Here is a 15,803-nt window from a genome sequence, read left to right as displayed (position 1 = left end):
GTACTCCCAATGACAGGTAAATTGACCCTAAAGTCTCATAAGGACTCTTTTACAGCTCTACCTCATCAGTTTAATAAAAGAACAGCTTCATTTTGCTTTATAATGAGGTCCGATGCTACGATGACAGCTGATTTCACCCTAAAGGCCTTGCTGCGTCCATGCTGTGTCATGATCTGCAGTTTCATGTTTCACCAGGGACCAAAATACTCCCTGGATCCGAATAAAAGACTGCAAAGACAGGGCAGCGCACTCTTTATAACATGACTTATTGATCAGAGAGTGGATGAATCATTGATGTACTGACTCCTGAGAGACTTTATTATGTGTCAGATGTATCAATGTAAGCAGTGGGTGTGACTGTAATGGGAGTGTTTCAAATAACGTCTTCCCAAGAAGACGGTTTCACAATGAGGAGCGGCGCAGCATCTGGTATGTGTGATGCGTTTGTTGCCTTGCAGTCAGAGAAGTAACACACACACACACACACACACACATGGAAACTATTGAGACCCAAAGTGTTTAATATTAAATAAATAAATAATTTCATGATTAAATTGTGTGAAATATGTGAATGAAATAATTTAAGAAATTGTTAAAACTCAAGTAATTATCTATTGTCTTATAACAGTTTTATATGAGATGTATTTTATCACATGGGGGTTTTGTCTCAATCAAGTTTTATTTCATGTTGCTTTTCATCACAGTGGTGTTTTACTTGGATCTCAAGCGCAACACATGCTACCTGATTTAGCCAGTTAGCTCCGGCTAGCTCGAGCAACAACAATGCAGAAGTAGATCTTGCAGTCAAATGCTATAAATACACAAAGTACACTGGAACAATAACTAAACTCTACTTTTGTTTAACAAGGCTGCTCATGCAACCCACCTGGCTAACTAGCATTAGCTAGACTGGGTTGTGCGCTTGGATTATCACTGCAAAGTGAGGAGACAGTGTTAGCTCCACTTTGACGCAGAGTAATAATCAAAGCTCACAACTACGCTAGCTATAGGTAGCATTAGCAGCCTTGATCGAAGGCCTCGATAAGCTAAATTAAGGGAGAGGCAGTCTCTGTCTCTTGGGGTGGGGGTGTTTTGATATTAAAATGTCTGTAATGAAGTAAAAATGATATCCTATGAAAGGAGGAAAGTTTAAAAGCTGCATTACGTTTCTGTGAGCCGACAAGACAATCACCGCAACTGCAACCCCAGGACCATCTCGAAGGTAAAACAGGGTTTGCTCTAATTGACCAGCCAAGAAAGTTAGACCTATTTACAAAAAGTAAAGAAGGATAAAAGGCCACATATGCAGAAAGTTCACATGAATGTGTCCAGGAAAAGATCAAACAGCTCCTGAAACCTTTAATTGCACTCTTCATGGAAAGAAATGTCACCAAGCTTTTTAAATATAGAACATTTTATTCCAATTTTAAGTAAATGGTGTTGAAATTCTGAAGTAAATGTTTTAATATCAACAGGACCTTTGCATTGAAAGAGAAACACTTTACATGCCTTCATCCAGTGACAGTGAAAAGCTTCCTTAAAAAGTGTTTTTGTCATTTATTTTTCATATTTCCCGTGTAAGAAATAGTTCAAGTATAAAAATTCCCAACAGTGTAAAATAGCCCATCTGATGAATATGAAGCAAAAGAAGCACAGCTACTGAAACCTTGACGACGACTATACATTCTAGTGGAGAAAGCAGCATTTCCGCTTGTTTTTTTGTGGAAATTATTCTTTTTTTCCTCTCATCTAAACACAGAAGAGGCAGAGTACAATCTGCATGCAAACAGGCCTGCGTTTAAATAAAGCTTCTTCCCTACAAAAGGCAATAGGCTAATATTTCATGTCATGTTCTAAAGAATCGAAAAGATAAAAAATAAAAGTACAGTGCACATAACAGTATCTTAAATAACTCCTACAATGACATTTTTGGTTGAGTATGTTAATAATAATTATAATAATATAACTACACTTATCAATAACTTATATATGCCTTGAGATGAGTACATAATAATATTATTTATACAGTACCACAACTAAGTCTCTACTCTCAGAGTGTCAACATAGTCAACCCTCAAAAATAAATATCTTAAATAGTAGATTTCTCTCTTTTTTCAGTTTTCTTTTCACTTAAATAGCAGTAAAAATGTAAGGCACACAGACCAACATTACGTCAAACAGTCAAACCCCCGTCCTCTCCACCCCACATGGTGATCTTGACGGACACGAGGCAGACCAGTTGTTGGGGTGGCTTTGGTGATAGAGTGTGTGTTTGTGTGTGAGTGTGTACCTGACACCAGACTACAGCAGGACAGAGGTGGAAGTGCTGACAGCTGCAGGGCTGCATGGCTGGGGGGGGTGGCTCTGCTGTGGGGCTCTGTGTTGGGTGGAGGGGTGTAAAGTTGGTTCCCAAATGGGCCCAGCCGGGGATTAAAATGTGACAGCTCAACAAGCCAGCACAAGTGATGCGTTCTTTCCAGAGTGATCCGTCTGTGTGGCGCTGGAGCGGCTCTGTCCACCCCCACCAGCAGCTGCTCTCTCCCTCTTTCTTTCTCTTTTTCCTTCTCTCCATCCCAGAGCCAGAGAGAAACACAACTGTGCGGCCTTTGTCTTTGACTGCTATGTGTGCAACTCTGGATGCATGTGTCTGTGTACGTGTGAGTGAAACATGTGGAAAAGCGACCGATTTAGTGTTTCTCATTGTCTGGAGCCATTTCCAACCTCCTTTTGTCAGTGCGTTTGTTTTGTTTGCCAAGTCACCCTTTAGTCCAAGAATCAAGTCAGAGTTGATGACATTTTCAGTTTTTTGTTGCTTTTCTTAGTTTTTTTTTTTTTTTTATCTCCTGGTGATTTGTTTGCTTTGCATAGGTCAAGAGGTCGAGGCACAGAGTAAAAAAAAGGGACATTCAACATCAGGAAGATAAAAGGTAGTTCTTCAAATATGTGTGACACGACGAGTTACGACTTCCTGACAGAGGTCACATAGTAATAGCTAACACGTTGGAAACGGTTCCATTTCCCTGATTATCAGAAAAAAAATGCACTTGAAAGGACAAAAAGAGCAAGAAAAGCCCCCAATGTGTAATAATAACAATAATAAATATAAATGTTATGAGGGCATCAAATAACTGAAAACACTTGTGAAAAACCACAAGTAAAAAAAAAGAGAACAGTTTCCTAAACTAACGTTAAAGACAGCAATAGGACTTAAAGGCTTAGTTTAACACCTGTACCAACCTCGGGGATTAGTTCCTGTGTTCTTTCTCTAGAAATAAGTACTCTACCACAATGATAATAGTAATGATAATAGTAATAACAACAACTGTAATCGTAAATCACTTTTCATTATTTGTTCTGCGACTTTTTTTCATTTTCTTGTTTTTTGGTTGAAGCACAGCAAGTTGGAAAGTTACTGTAAAAAGTTTCCACCTCACCATCATCATCACTACCACCACCATCATCATCATCACCTTTTTAAAGCTACTCTGCCTCTAAGTCGCTGACACGCCCACCCTTAAGGACACTCCCTCTTCCTTTTCCGTCGCTGCTCCTTCTCAATCAGATGTGGCCGTGGGCGGGCCTCCTCTCTCTGCATGTCCAGTGGTTGCAGTGGCTGCTATTGCATGCGGTCGGCTTGCAGCTGCTGAGGCTGGTACTGACCAAAGGCTGTGGCTGCAGCGGCAGCTGAGCCTGGGGCAGCTGCGGCTAACGGCTGCTGGACTGCGTAGCCGTACCCGGCAGTGGCCATGTAGCCTGCAGCGGCAGGGGATGCGGCGTACGGATACTGCTCATATGCAGCGGCGGCGGCAGCGCTGGCTGCAGCTGCAGAATACTGCGCGTAGGCAACTCCGGTGTAGTCGATGTAGGGGGAGGAGGCAGTGGTGGGTGCAGCAGCTGTAGGTTGCATATGAGGGATGACTACACTAGGCTGAACGAAGGCCTGAGGGTACATATAGTGGGCCGGTAGGCTGTGAAATAAACACACGTACGACAGGTTAGTTTGATTCAGCCATTCTGTGAACAACAGCACCCACCCTAAAACCCAAACCCAACTCCATCACACTGCGGCCAAGCGCCCGCCCACCACCCACCACTGAGCCCCAGTCCAATCCACCAGTCAAGAACACCAAGGAAATGCCTGCTAGTAGGGATTAGAACAATATAGGGTTGCCAAAATAGAAATCTCTCTGTGAAAAGAAGACTGGAAGGTGAATAAAACTTTGAACACCCAGAGGTGTTTAAGGGCACTCGAATTGACTGAAAAGTCCCATTGTATCTGGAGGAGGTGATGCTGTCTTTATTGGATACAACATGGGAACAGGTTTCATATTTCTGGTTTTGGTCAGTTTTGAGTCTGTGGTTGTGGAGGCAGAGAGGGAGATGAGATGAAAAGAAAAAGAAAGAAGACGTTTGGGATCTGAAACCCACAGCTGGTTTGTCTGGCACATGTGGATTTGGCTGTGGTGCCGTCCCCCTGCCTGCTGGAGGGCTAATGGGTGGGGAGGAGAGTGAGGCTTACAGTGCCGGGGGTGGGGGTGGGGGCAGAGGAGATGAGCCCAGGGAGGCATTGTGAAAATGTCACTGCCACTTTGACAGCTGGACAGTTTTCAAAAAGGGATGCTGCTGGCCATTTCCCCCTCTGTGTCTGGACAAAGAGCCGGGGAGGCAGCAGGGGGAGCGGGGACTATGGCTTCACACCCAGAGGGATGTTTCGATTAAATAAACAATTGTGAACAATGAGCACATTCTGCTCTTCATGACATAGCCTTAAACCCCCTCCCCCAGACTCTATAAGGTCTGGAAACTAAGTCGGGCAACAAGTGTGAGGGGAGCTTTGAGATTCATACCAATGAAAAGTGAACCGTCAACTTTTGACTCTAGGTGGAATTCAAAATCCAGTCTTTGATGTCCTGAACAACAGCCCCCATCCCCCTCCACTTTACAGATAAAAGTAGACTAATATTCATTCTCACTTTAATTCAAATGGACAACAATTGTGCAACAATTTGATATTTGTTGCACAAAGCTACAACAGCTATGTGACTGTAGTGGCTCAAACATCTGTTGAGAGAAGATCAAGGACAATATAATCAGTCGAGTCTGCATAAATGAACATCAGGTGGTCAACGTTTTTGAGTCTGGATTGGGGAAAAAAAGAAAGGAGGTGCAGAAAATGTTAAAGGTTGAAAGGCAGGATCTATCGTGGCAACCCTATTGTGAGCACTCCATTATCCAATCCAATCCACATCTCAACCGAAAGAAAGTGGGCCAGGAGAAACACAGGAAAAACAAAACAACAGCAAGGCGTCAGAGAGGAAGAAATATGTAAAAATAGTCCACCTTGACCAGACTGACTACAACACTGGCACAGCACAATCACTCAACTGAAAAGACACACAAAAAAGAAAAGGGAGGGAAACTAAGTGGGTATGTATAGGTTTGGTGTGGCCGTCAGTAAAGGCCAAAGGTCAGTGTTAAACACATACACAGGTCAGAACTGTTTTTGAAGGCCATGAAACACAATGTCAGCATTAAAAAGATTAACGTTTTTTCTCCAGAGTTACTCTGATTCTCACTCGAAATCCTCAGAAACAGCATTTTATCATCATGTGACACCAAATCTCTCTTTTGAAACTCGGATGATTTTAAAGGAAGTCGTCTCTAAAACTCCCTCACAAAACAGTGGAGAGACATTTCCTGTCTATTTTCTGAAGTCAAAGGCAAATCATTGAATTATTAACAACCGGCAGACATGAGGAAGCTCTTCATACTAGATGTGAATGACACACTAAAGGGGCCATTGTCTAATATGTAATAAAAAGCTAATATTAGCCTATTTGGTCAAACACCATGCACACACTGCACCTCTCTTGTATACACATACTCTGTCACATGACACTGCCTGGGTACTCTCAACTAGTTATAATATGAAAACATCATACCTGAAGTTATTCAAACAGTTATCTGTTATCTGTTCCACACAAATCAACTTAAACTGTGAGGATTATTGATAATGTTCACAGTACTTTGCTAAAGGATGCATCTACTTTTTTACATTTTGTTTAACTAACTACTACTGCAGTCGAGGCAATGAGTATGTGAAGATGGTAGGAATAATGTGCGGCAAGCTGAATTTAACTGGCTTTATAACACTGTCTATAAATACATATATTTTTAAAAACTATCCATTGTGACTGCATACATGAAAGAAACAGCTAACATTCCCCAAGAGCTTTCAGCTGCACATTTTTGAACAGCTTCCACTATTTATGATTGACTGCTGCAGCTCAGATATCTATTTTAACATTTTAAAAAGGACTTCCAGTGGTATGAACCCATTTCCAGTGCTCTCTTCATCAAACTCCAAGCTCAGTGCATTTTTTTGGGATTGCGCTAGCTGTCTCAGCTTATATTAATGGGATGGTCGGGTCGACGAGCACACGTACAGCATAAGCAGAGGTTTTAGACATGGTAAGCAAGCCTCTGGCATCCAATGTGGCCCCTAATTAAAATCAACCTCTTTTACATGGAGGTACTCATAAAATAAGGAAATAAAAAATACACTAAATTTGTGAAGCCATATTGCTGTTTTAGCGTCTGAGCAGTTCGAGGATGTGAGAGGGCGATTAACAATGAGCTGTTAGCGCCATATCTTCTCACAGTTCAAATCTTTTAGACACATTATATACCTTCGCCTTTGCCTGATTTGTGTTGTGCTTGATTAGGAACATGATGGCCTTATGAGATGTACCTACTTGGTTCAATTTATGACAAACTCTGGTTCTGGTTCAAATCAGATGGTTAAGGAATGTGCACATGGAAAGGCCCCTAAAACACCCACTCTGGCCCAGTCTAAATGGCCCCTGCTCTGCTCTTACTTGACAGAGAGAGATGACGCCCCTGCACGCTCACCAGACCCCCCCCCCATAACACACACACAACACAGAGCTTCATGCGACTGCAGCATCAGCATTCGGGGCTTTGTGTGACACAATGGATGTGCTTGTTTTCCTTAACGAGAGAGAGACAGACAGACAGAGAGGGAGAGGGAGAGAGAGAGAGGCAGACAGACAGAGAGGGAGAGAGCGAGAGAGAGAGAGAGAGAGAGAGAGAGAGAGAGAGAGAGAGACAGAGAGAGAGAGAGAGAGAGAGAGAGAGACAGAGAGAGAGAGAGAGAGAGAGAGAGAGAGAGAGACATTTGTTTGTGTCACACTGGAGACTTTGGGACTATGTGAGCGGACAAAGACACATACACAAAAACAATAAGAGCATATACTCATATGTACAAATGCTACCAGACAAAGATATATGAAGACAGGAAGGAAGACGAGAGAGTTGACAGAGTGGACCAGCAGTAATATGGCAAAAAGAGACACTTTCATAGGGAATTTGTTGCTGCTACGCTCTGTTAGTGTGAGAAACTGTGAGTAACACCAGTGGGATGCTATTAGCACACACAAGCAGTGATGGGTCTTGTTATTTTGGGGAACTCGTGTGAGAAATGGAAGTAAGGAGATGATTGGGGTGGAAAAAAGAACAAGGAAACACAGAAAATCACCACTCAGTCCAACAAGACAGCCAGAAAACACATGAAACAGCACATCCTGTTAAACAAAACAGGTCAACCACAAGCTAAAGCAAAAGTAAATCAATAAAAACAACAAAAACTTTGCTCTTCCTTGGCAAAGTTAACACGCGTCCACAAAACAGTAAAAAGACACCTCACAGCTTTTTTTTTTTGGTAATTAAAGTGAGAAAGCACACGATTTAGCTAACAACACCACGTCATAACCGCACACAAAGCTCTAACTTCTATTCAAATGAAATAAAAAAAACAGGTCAAAACCCACATACATGCATCTATAATCACCATGTTGAGAGCTTGTTTGTGTGTTTGAGTCTACAGGTATTTCCCCTCTCTGATCTGTGATTATGTCACAAACCAGCACACTTAGCTTAACCGAGAGCGAGCCTGTCGGACCAGAGAAAGATAGATAACATTGAGTCAGGCTGAAAGTTTCCATCATTGTCCACTCAGCACGCACACACACACGGACAAACACAAGCGCACAGATACACACACACACACACACACGCTGACTTTTACAAACAGGCAAACCTAGAAAAGGCAGTTTGACTGGCTGTTTGGTTGGTGGACAGTGACAAATGAAAAAAATGACATTCAACTTATTGTCCACCTCGTATTATTCTTTGGGGAGAAAAAAAGGTAAAAGGATAAACAAAATAAAATCAAACTGATAGTATCAATTATCACACATTCAACTGAGAAAATAATTAAAACATGTTTAAATGATTCAATGCAATGTGTACATCCCAACATTCCTCTAAAATACATAGGCTTCTCAGTATTTACCCATAAGGCCTTTGGATGAACGCAGGGTGAATTTGGGGAACACCAAAGGTAAAGCCTGCAAAACAGAGGAAATAATGTTAAAATAGAAATCCAGACAGCTTTCATGAAAAACAAACAAACCCTGAGGTGAAACTCAGAACACTGTGGGGACAAATACACTTGCTATGTTGATTAAACATGGTGTTTGATTTATTCATCTTGAAAATCTGTTCTTTAACAAACACACCTGCACATGTCGAACTGCAAATTCTGGTAGTGAGCAAACACATATGTCTGTGTTCTTGTTAAGGAGATGAAATTGACATGTGTGTTTTTCTGTAGTTTTGATTCTGATTTGATCGTCTTTACCTTGCTGCATCACCCGAGGCTTGGCCCCCAGGTAGGCCAGGTTGACGTTGGCCTTCCTGCCGTCAATGATTGGGTTGGGGTCCTTACAGGCCCGGTCTGCAGCCGAGCGGTCCGACATCGTCACCTGCCAGAGGAGTAAAAGCATGAGAACGATGTGGATAACTGAAATTGGTGTGTCAGTTGTTTCCATTTCCTGCTGGTTGGCTTTAGAGCAACAAGGTGTGTGTCTGCATGTTAGTCGTCTGAGTGTATCTCTGCCCATGAGGCCATCATTAACAGCAACAAGTGTTTGGCAGCACGCACACACACACACACACACACATCCATCACTCTGATGTGTTGAAACTATCAGCAGTGATTGGGAGGCTGTGAGGACTGGCTGAACATGGCTCCCTTATCACTCCCATTACAGACTTTATTGCTCCTCTCAGTGCTTCACTGTAGCCGACATCTTTCTTCTTTTTGACACTCTTTTAACAATTGAGGTGTATCTCACTGACCTGGACGAAAGCATTTCCCATGAGAAAATACAGAAAAAGGGGACGAATAATGCATAAATATGGTGATATAGACTATACAACACTAAAGAGAGGATTTAAGTAAAAGTTGGAGTAAATACATATCAGTATTTACAGAGAAATGTGAGTTTCTACATAGATGGATATTTGTGCATATCAAGGGTGACTGTGCAACTTCACCTCTGCTGGTAATATGTGCCAAAGCTACTTCAAACATATGTTAAATGGTCTCTGAAAATGCTAAATATAGTTTGGTGTCTAGATCCCTCTTTAGACAGTCTTGTTACATGTATAGTTAAGCAGCTGGTCTACATTCATTCACTAAAAAACACGTGTTTTGAAACAATACTGCTGAGTAGCATTGGACTGCTGGTTGCTTTATGTCTGAAATGCGTTTTTGTCTGTCAGGTCCTCAGACAAGTGGTGTCAAAATGCTTTCCTTTTAGATGTGACAGTGTCAGAATCGCACTCTGTAATATCGAGACACCACCGTGAGGTTTTTCTCAGCCCACCAGAGCTGTCAGTTTGAGAGCAGCTCACTTTCAAACGTGCCGGCGCATAAGCGCAACAAGTCGGTGGGTGCACGATTGCAACAGAAGCCAATGACGAATTTAAGCAGGGACTTCTTATCAAAACAACAACACCCCATGACTGCAGTTAAATGAATGTTAGTCATGATGTTGTGACACAAAGCAACAGCTGCGCACTTTAACAGAGACGCGCCATGGCAGGTTTTTCCCACATGCGTAAAAGTTCGTTTTCAATGCTGTTTAAAACTGGCCATGCTGTGGTTATTTTTTGTTGTGGTTGTGGCAATACTTACGAATCCATAACCCCGAGACTTGCCGGTCTGTCTGTCGGTAATGACCACCGCTTCTTCAATCTCACCAAACACCTCAAAATATTTCCTGAGACTTGAATCCGTGGTGTGGTAGGGAAGACCCCCGACAAAAATCTTCGTATAGGTCGTGTCCTTCTGCGTGGTGTGCATCGTTAGTGCAAAATACAATAAATAGGAACAATTTAAAAAAGAATAGTGCAATATCTCCTTGTTAGTAATTCTTTGGAAGAAGAGAGAGAGAAAGAGAGATCAGCCGGCTCTGTAAGCTTTTCAGAAGAGAAAACACAACAAAAACGCGACAAAAATGAAGTCTGGAGGTAGATGTATCTTCCGACAGTTAAGAGGAGAGTTATATGGAGCGGATTGTCCCACAGAGACCATCAGGTGTTTCCAGCTCTTCTTGGTAACTCTGCTGTCTAACTAAATAGGTTTGGGACCCATTCCTAAATGCGCTGCTTCTAACTCCACCCAACTTTCAGTCCATCACCGCGCCGCCCACCAGCGCGCACAAACAGCTGGCTGGGAAACCTGCAGCGTGAAACACTGGAGCTCCCTCACAAAAAAAAAGATCCTCCACTAGAACCACGTCCACCACGGGCCAAAAAAAACACCGTATTACACTCATGATATGTTGGGGACATAGAGAGGAGCAGGGACTTTCAGGAAATGCATATGGGGAAATGAATCAAAATATATTTGTGGGGTTTTCGCTTCCTTCTATAAATATCTGTTGATTTTGTTGAATTTTTTCTCTTTGGTGAACGTAAACCTGAGTTGGAGTTTTCCGTAGAAAAAAAGTCCGCCCTGTCTCTCGTTGCATGAATTATGTCTCCCTACAACACAGCTCGGGGACAGACGCATCACAGCAGCCGTGAGCAGGCAGACAGGTGCAGCTTTGAGGCTCAGCTGGAAGGATTCATCCTTCAAGATACACAGTCCACTTATTGGGGGTTGACAGAGTTTAGGCAAGTTTCTGAGGCCACGCAGACAGCCCCGTGCGCTGAAACTTATGGGTTTTCATACAAACATTTTCTGTTTTTAATGGCTACTTCACGATGAGGTTGTAATATAATCGACCTAATGAACCTACAACATGTTGTCCTAAAACATCTTACAGTTAAAAGTGTCTCGAGATCACTTCTGTTGTGATTTGACGCTATATTTGAATAAATTGGGTTGACATGTTTTCTCTTTTATGGTGCATGAGAAGAAAAACATCTGCCGAATCGACCCTTGCCATCTTTAAAATATGGTGATCACATTTTAACAATTAAATCTCAAGCACCATAGAAGAGAAAGACATGTCATTGTACTGGGAGAGAATCAAGTCAGAGATCAATTCAATCAAGAGTCTCTGAACATCAATGATTCAAATAGGTTGTGAAGCTCGGCCTCCTCTGGCTCGCTGCTGGATGGATCATCGGATAACTCACCCCAGTAATGTGAGAGGACACTGTTAATCATTCATGGCAGCTCCGCTTCTGTGAGCGCGCTGTTTGGCCAACATGTATCCAAGGTAACCATGTAACGCCGTGAGTTGACACATTTTGCGCATCATATTTGCTTTGGGAAAAAAAAGAGGTTTATTGTTAAATCTTGTATTGCCGATATGAAAGGTCACGTGACTCAAGCCCACGCGTGGACACTGACGAGCAATCACCTGTATAGACTGTTTTGACATTGTCTGCTCAGACATGTTTGGCTGATTAATTATCTCCACTTGTGGGCTGATGATGGAAACCTCAACCCAAATCTGTATTGTTGAAGAAACAAGTAGCCTATAACTGTCACATCTTTCTGAAGGTGAATCGCCGCCGCAGGACTCCGCACCACAAAGAAACGCAACCCGATAGAGCGTCTTTCTGCGGTGTCTCTGTTCTCTCACTATTTTATTCATGCAGCCGCACGCGCTTTAACGTCCGAGTGGAGTCCTGACAAAAAGGGGACCAGTATCGAGTTTCCCAGGCTCAACAATGGGGATCCGGTCAGGTTGCGTCCAATTGTTGTTTTCTGTTCATGTGCAGCTTGCTGACGAGTCACAATGCTACAATAACAGGCTGTGGGCCCATTGAAAGCTTTAATGATACTTCGTTTCCAATAATCTTCAGAAACACTCCGTGTCACATGTGCAGCAATTATGTGTCCGCAATAATCCCCATAAACATTCTGTTATAATCGTATAGCTGTCCCCCATTTCTTTTTAAAGCAAGACAAAGGCTGCAGAGCCGGAGAGCAGAAACCGTAACTTTGTGCTTGTTATCCATTTGGCTGCAAAGGTCAGAGGTCACTGGAATAGCTGAATACCCACAGCTCAGTCACACCAGGGCCGTACTCAACACCCCTCAACCTCTGAAAAATGTATATAAAAGTCACAATGATTAATGCGCTACTTTCATGAAGTTGTCGACACACATTCATAAACATTGAATACATAAAACTTTATTGATCAATAACAACTTCACTTTACACATCTTTACGCCACATGTTGCCAAAACCTCCAACTGATAATTGATTTTATAGATGAGATGCATGACTACAGGGAGCTGTGATACAACTCGAACTGAAACAGCGCCATCTGATGTCCAACAGAACAGGTACAACCTTCACATGCAAAAAGAGAGTCAACGGTATCACATTTTACAATTAAACTTAAAACTAAAATCTCATTTTAATTTATTTTGTATGTTGGCAAGAAGTCTTTTTTCATATTTGATTGAAGCCTTCCCTGAGGTAAATTATATCACTTTGGAATGAAAACCCTCATATTCCTTTGTGGTTATTTCTGAGCTACAGTAGAGGTTGTGCTTTTTCATGAAAACACAAAGAATTAACATCCAGTAGTTTCATCCATGGGGCCAATCGCATCTTAATTCAAGTTAATTTCTTCTAATGCGATATACTGTATACATCTTTCTTTTGATAAGTTTGAAAAGGAATCATTATTGGCTCCCTCTCTTCTGATTCAAGGCTCATTTTTGTACTAAATTAAAACATTTCCTCTTTGTCCTCTGCATGTTGAAAGCTAGAATCGCTCTCCAGCTCCTCAGAGGCTGTGAGGAGACTATCCTCCTTGAGCTCCTCCACCTGGGTCTCCTCACCTTTCCCGTCACCGTCCTCACTACCCCTCTCTGCACTTCCTCCTCCCTTCGCTCTCCACCCTTCTCTCTTGTCTGCTTTACCCATTCCCTCGCTGCCATTTCTGTCAGCCTCTCTCCCCCACTCTCCGCCCTCGGCCTCCTCGCGTGTTATCTGGCTGTGGGGCTGTGGATCGAGGGGGTTGGGGGTGGGAGGTAACTGTAGCGGCTCCACAGGAGTGACGCCTGTGTCCTGGTCCTCCTCGGTGTTGGAGGCCGACTTGATCCTCAAATGCATCTTGAGCTCATCTTCCCTTAACTGGGAGACAATGGAGGGAGCTAATTAGTGTGGGGGAGACGAAACAAAGAGATAAACTGTGAGAGAACGAGCACAGGTATGTGATGACACACACAAACTGTACCTGGGGTCTCTCCTCAGCAAGTCCTATCTTCTCCTCAATGTATTCTACGCCGGGGACACTTTGCACCTTCTTGACCGTCAGGGACTCCAGTCTGGCGGGCGGCTTTCGCCTGACCACCTGCCTGTCATCCAGCTGACACACACACACACACACACACACACACACACACACACACACACACACACACACACACACACACACACACACACACATAGAGCAGGGGGAGACAGAGAACACTCTTAATAGATGAATGAATGCACTTCCACTTAACCTGACTGACCTCACCTACCAGTGTGAAAGATAAATTGGCAACTCAAATAATCAACATCCTGAATGGAAACCCACTTTAATTACTTTGTTATAAACTTTCTAATATATTTTTAGGAGCGTATTCTGCCAGGGCAGCAATAAGTGGTGTGGACATGTTGCCATGTCTTAGCAGGATCGGCACAGGTGTAGTTAATATCGTTATATCAGCTGCAAGATGTGCTCGTACAGGGCCCTGATTTTGTGCACGCTGGCTTACTGGAATGGCCTGTTGGGACATTTAAACTCTCACCGGGACACTTGATTGAACTGAGCCATCGTTAACATCGCTACATTTGTTTCACCTGTGTTTTTCTTACTGTGAAATGTCAAACTCTCCGTTGTGAGAAAGGTCTGTAGGGTGATCAGGCTGTACCAAAATCCCCACGAGCCACCCCTTTAACCCACCATTGATTATGTTTCATTGTTTGTTGTTGTTTGAGAACCAACTATTTGTCATTCATATATTGAATACATCTTAGTCGACAATGAGCTTTATATTTCTTAATGTATAGTAAGACTGGGTGGTTACATCAGATCAGGAACAACTTGAAACAATTTTGTGTTAACTGAGTCAATTGCGACAAAATTGAATTTCACAATATTCTTGAAAGAATAACCTAGATATCAATAGTTCTATGGCTTTTGAAATATATTTACACACAAAACTAACACGAAAGTAGAGGCATCCTTTTTTCTTCACGCTCAGATAGAACAGTTAGATCTGCTCACGGAAACGTAATGCAGCTTTTAAGACCATGTACAAAAACGTTGTATAACATCTGCGTATTGATATTGTTGAGTTAGATTCAGCTGTAGAAGGATGACGAGTGTGCACCAGGTACTCACCGTGACGCTGTCGGCCTCTCCAGCCATGCTGCTCCTCTCTCTGGTCTGTCCCACTGGTACGATGCCTTGGTTCAGCAGCTCCTCCAGGATCTCACTGGACCTCGGTCGCTCCTGCAGTGTGCTCGCCTGCTGTAGCATTCCTGACAGAACAAAATAAAAAAAACACTTACGGGCTTTTTGCTCTTGGAACTTCTCTTCAGCGAGACACGGTGCGTTTTCTTCAGCTCACTCACCATCTTGTGTAATTCTGTCCGCATCGCTTTCTCTCACACACTCAGATGTTAGAGGAGGGAGTTTTGTGGGCACCGCTCCAGGCAGCACAGGGATGTCTCTGTTGTCCATCACCACGCCGCTGTCTGTGGTGCCCTTTGACACGGCCGAGTCTCCTCGAACATCCACTTTACTTCCTGCTTCATCCTGACAGCACACAGACACGGTATGAAATGCAGAAAAATCCCCCGGCCCCATTCTGAATGATATCACAGAAGCGATGTTGTTATGGGGGCATCTGTGTGTTTACGCATTGTCATGAACACAGTAGCTCGGGAACAATAACGATACACAGCAGGTAGCACCAACATACCACATCATCTCAGAGTTTGGAACAATAGGTACAGTGATAGTGTATTTATTTTACCGTATCTTATGTGATGAAATTGATACAGATTAGACTACCCAACAATCGAAGAAAGTCTAAAATATCTGGACCATTTTGCATTTAATATTTCTGTACTTTTACTGAAGTGGCATTTTGAATGTACATAAACATGTCAAGCAAGGTGCAAATTCAGAGGTGCAACAGAAATACGTAGATAATTAATAAGAAAATTATATGAAGGGATACTGTTTTTTAATCGATGATATGAATGGGTTTAAGAGGTTTTAAAGGGTGTACCTTCAAACATATGCATTACAAATATAATGCTTAACATGAATCAATAAATCAATTATTCGCGAATAAAATGTAATTATATAATATATGATTATAAGGTACAACAATTAAGGGACTGGATTTCATAGTGTCTCCCCAATGAGCACTTTTACTTGTGATACTTTCAGTACATTTTGCTC

At 42.5% G+C, this 15,803-nt stretch overlaps 2 protein-coding genes across 2 annotated transcripts in view; both read right to left on the bottom strand.

Annotated features, from left to right (window-relative positions):
• Positions 1 to 1,537: 1,537 nt before the first annotated feature.
• On the bottom strand, positions 1,538 to 10,453 carry rbm24a (RNA binding motif protein 24a). The gene is made up of 4 exons (XM_079288158.1): positions 10,064 to 10,453; positions 8,723 to 8,846; positions 8,375 to 8,429; positions 1,538 to 3,968 (listed from the first exon to the last, which is right to left on the bottom strand). Exons 1-4 carry the CDS (start codon positions 10,229 to 10,231, stop codon positions 3,617 to 3,619), a joined length of 699 nt encoding a protein of 232 aa, XP_079144284.1. The 5' UTR covers positions 10,232 to 10,453; the 3' UTR covers positions 1,538 to 3,616.
• Positions 10,454 to 13,066: 2,613 nt separating this feature from the next.
• stmnd1 (stathmin domain containing 1) overlaps positions 13,067 to 15,803 on the bottom strand; it is a gene marked incomplete at both ends in the record, with an annotated part of 3,139 nt that continues 402 nt past the window's right edge. The window contains 4 exons of the mRNA XM_079287773.1: positions 13,067 to 13,474; positions 13,578 to 13,709; positions 14,733 to 14,872; positions 14,966 to 15,149. Of these exons, the coding sequence (XP_079143899.1) occupies positions 13,067 to 13,474; positions 13,578 to 13,709; positions 14,733 to 14,872; positions 14,966 to 15,149 (864 nt within the window). The remainder of the gene's footprint in view (positions 13,475 to 13,577; positions 13,710 to 14,732; positions 14,873 to 14,965; positions 15,150 to 15,803) is intronic.

This window comes from Melanostigma gelatinosum, assembly GCF_949748355.1.
Source record: "Melanostigma gelatinosum genome assembly, chromosome: 17".
In the NCBI taxonomy this organism is placed as follows: Eukaryota; Metazoa; Chordata; class Actinopteri; order Perciformes; family Zoarcidae; genus Melanostigma; species Melanostigma gelatinosum.
This window is presented reverse-complemented; position numbering and strand designations above follow the sequence as displayed.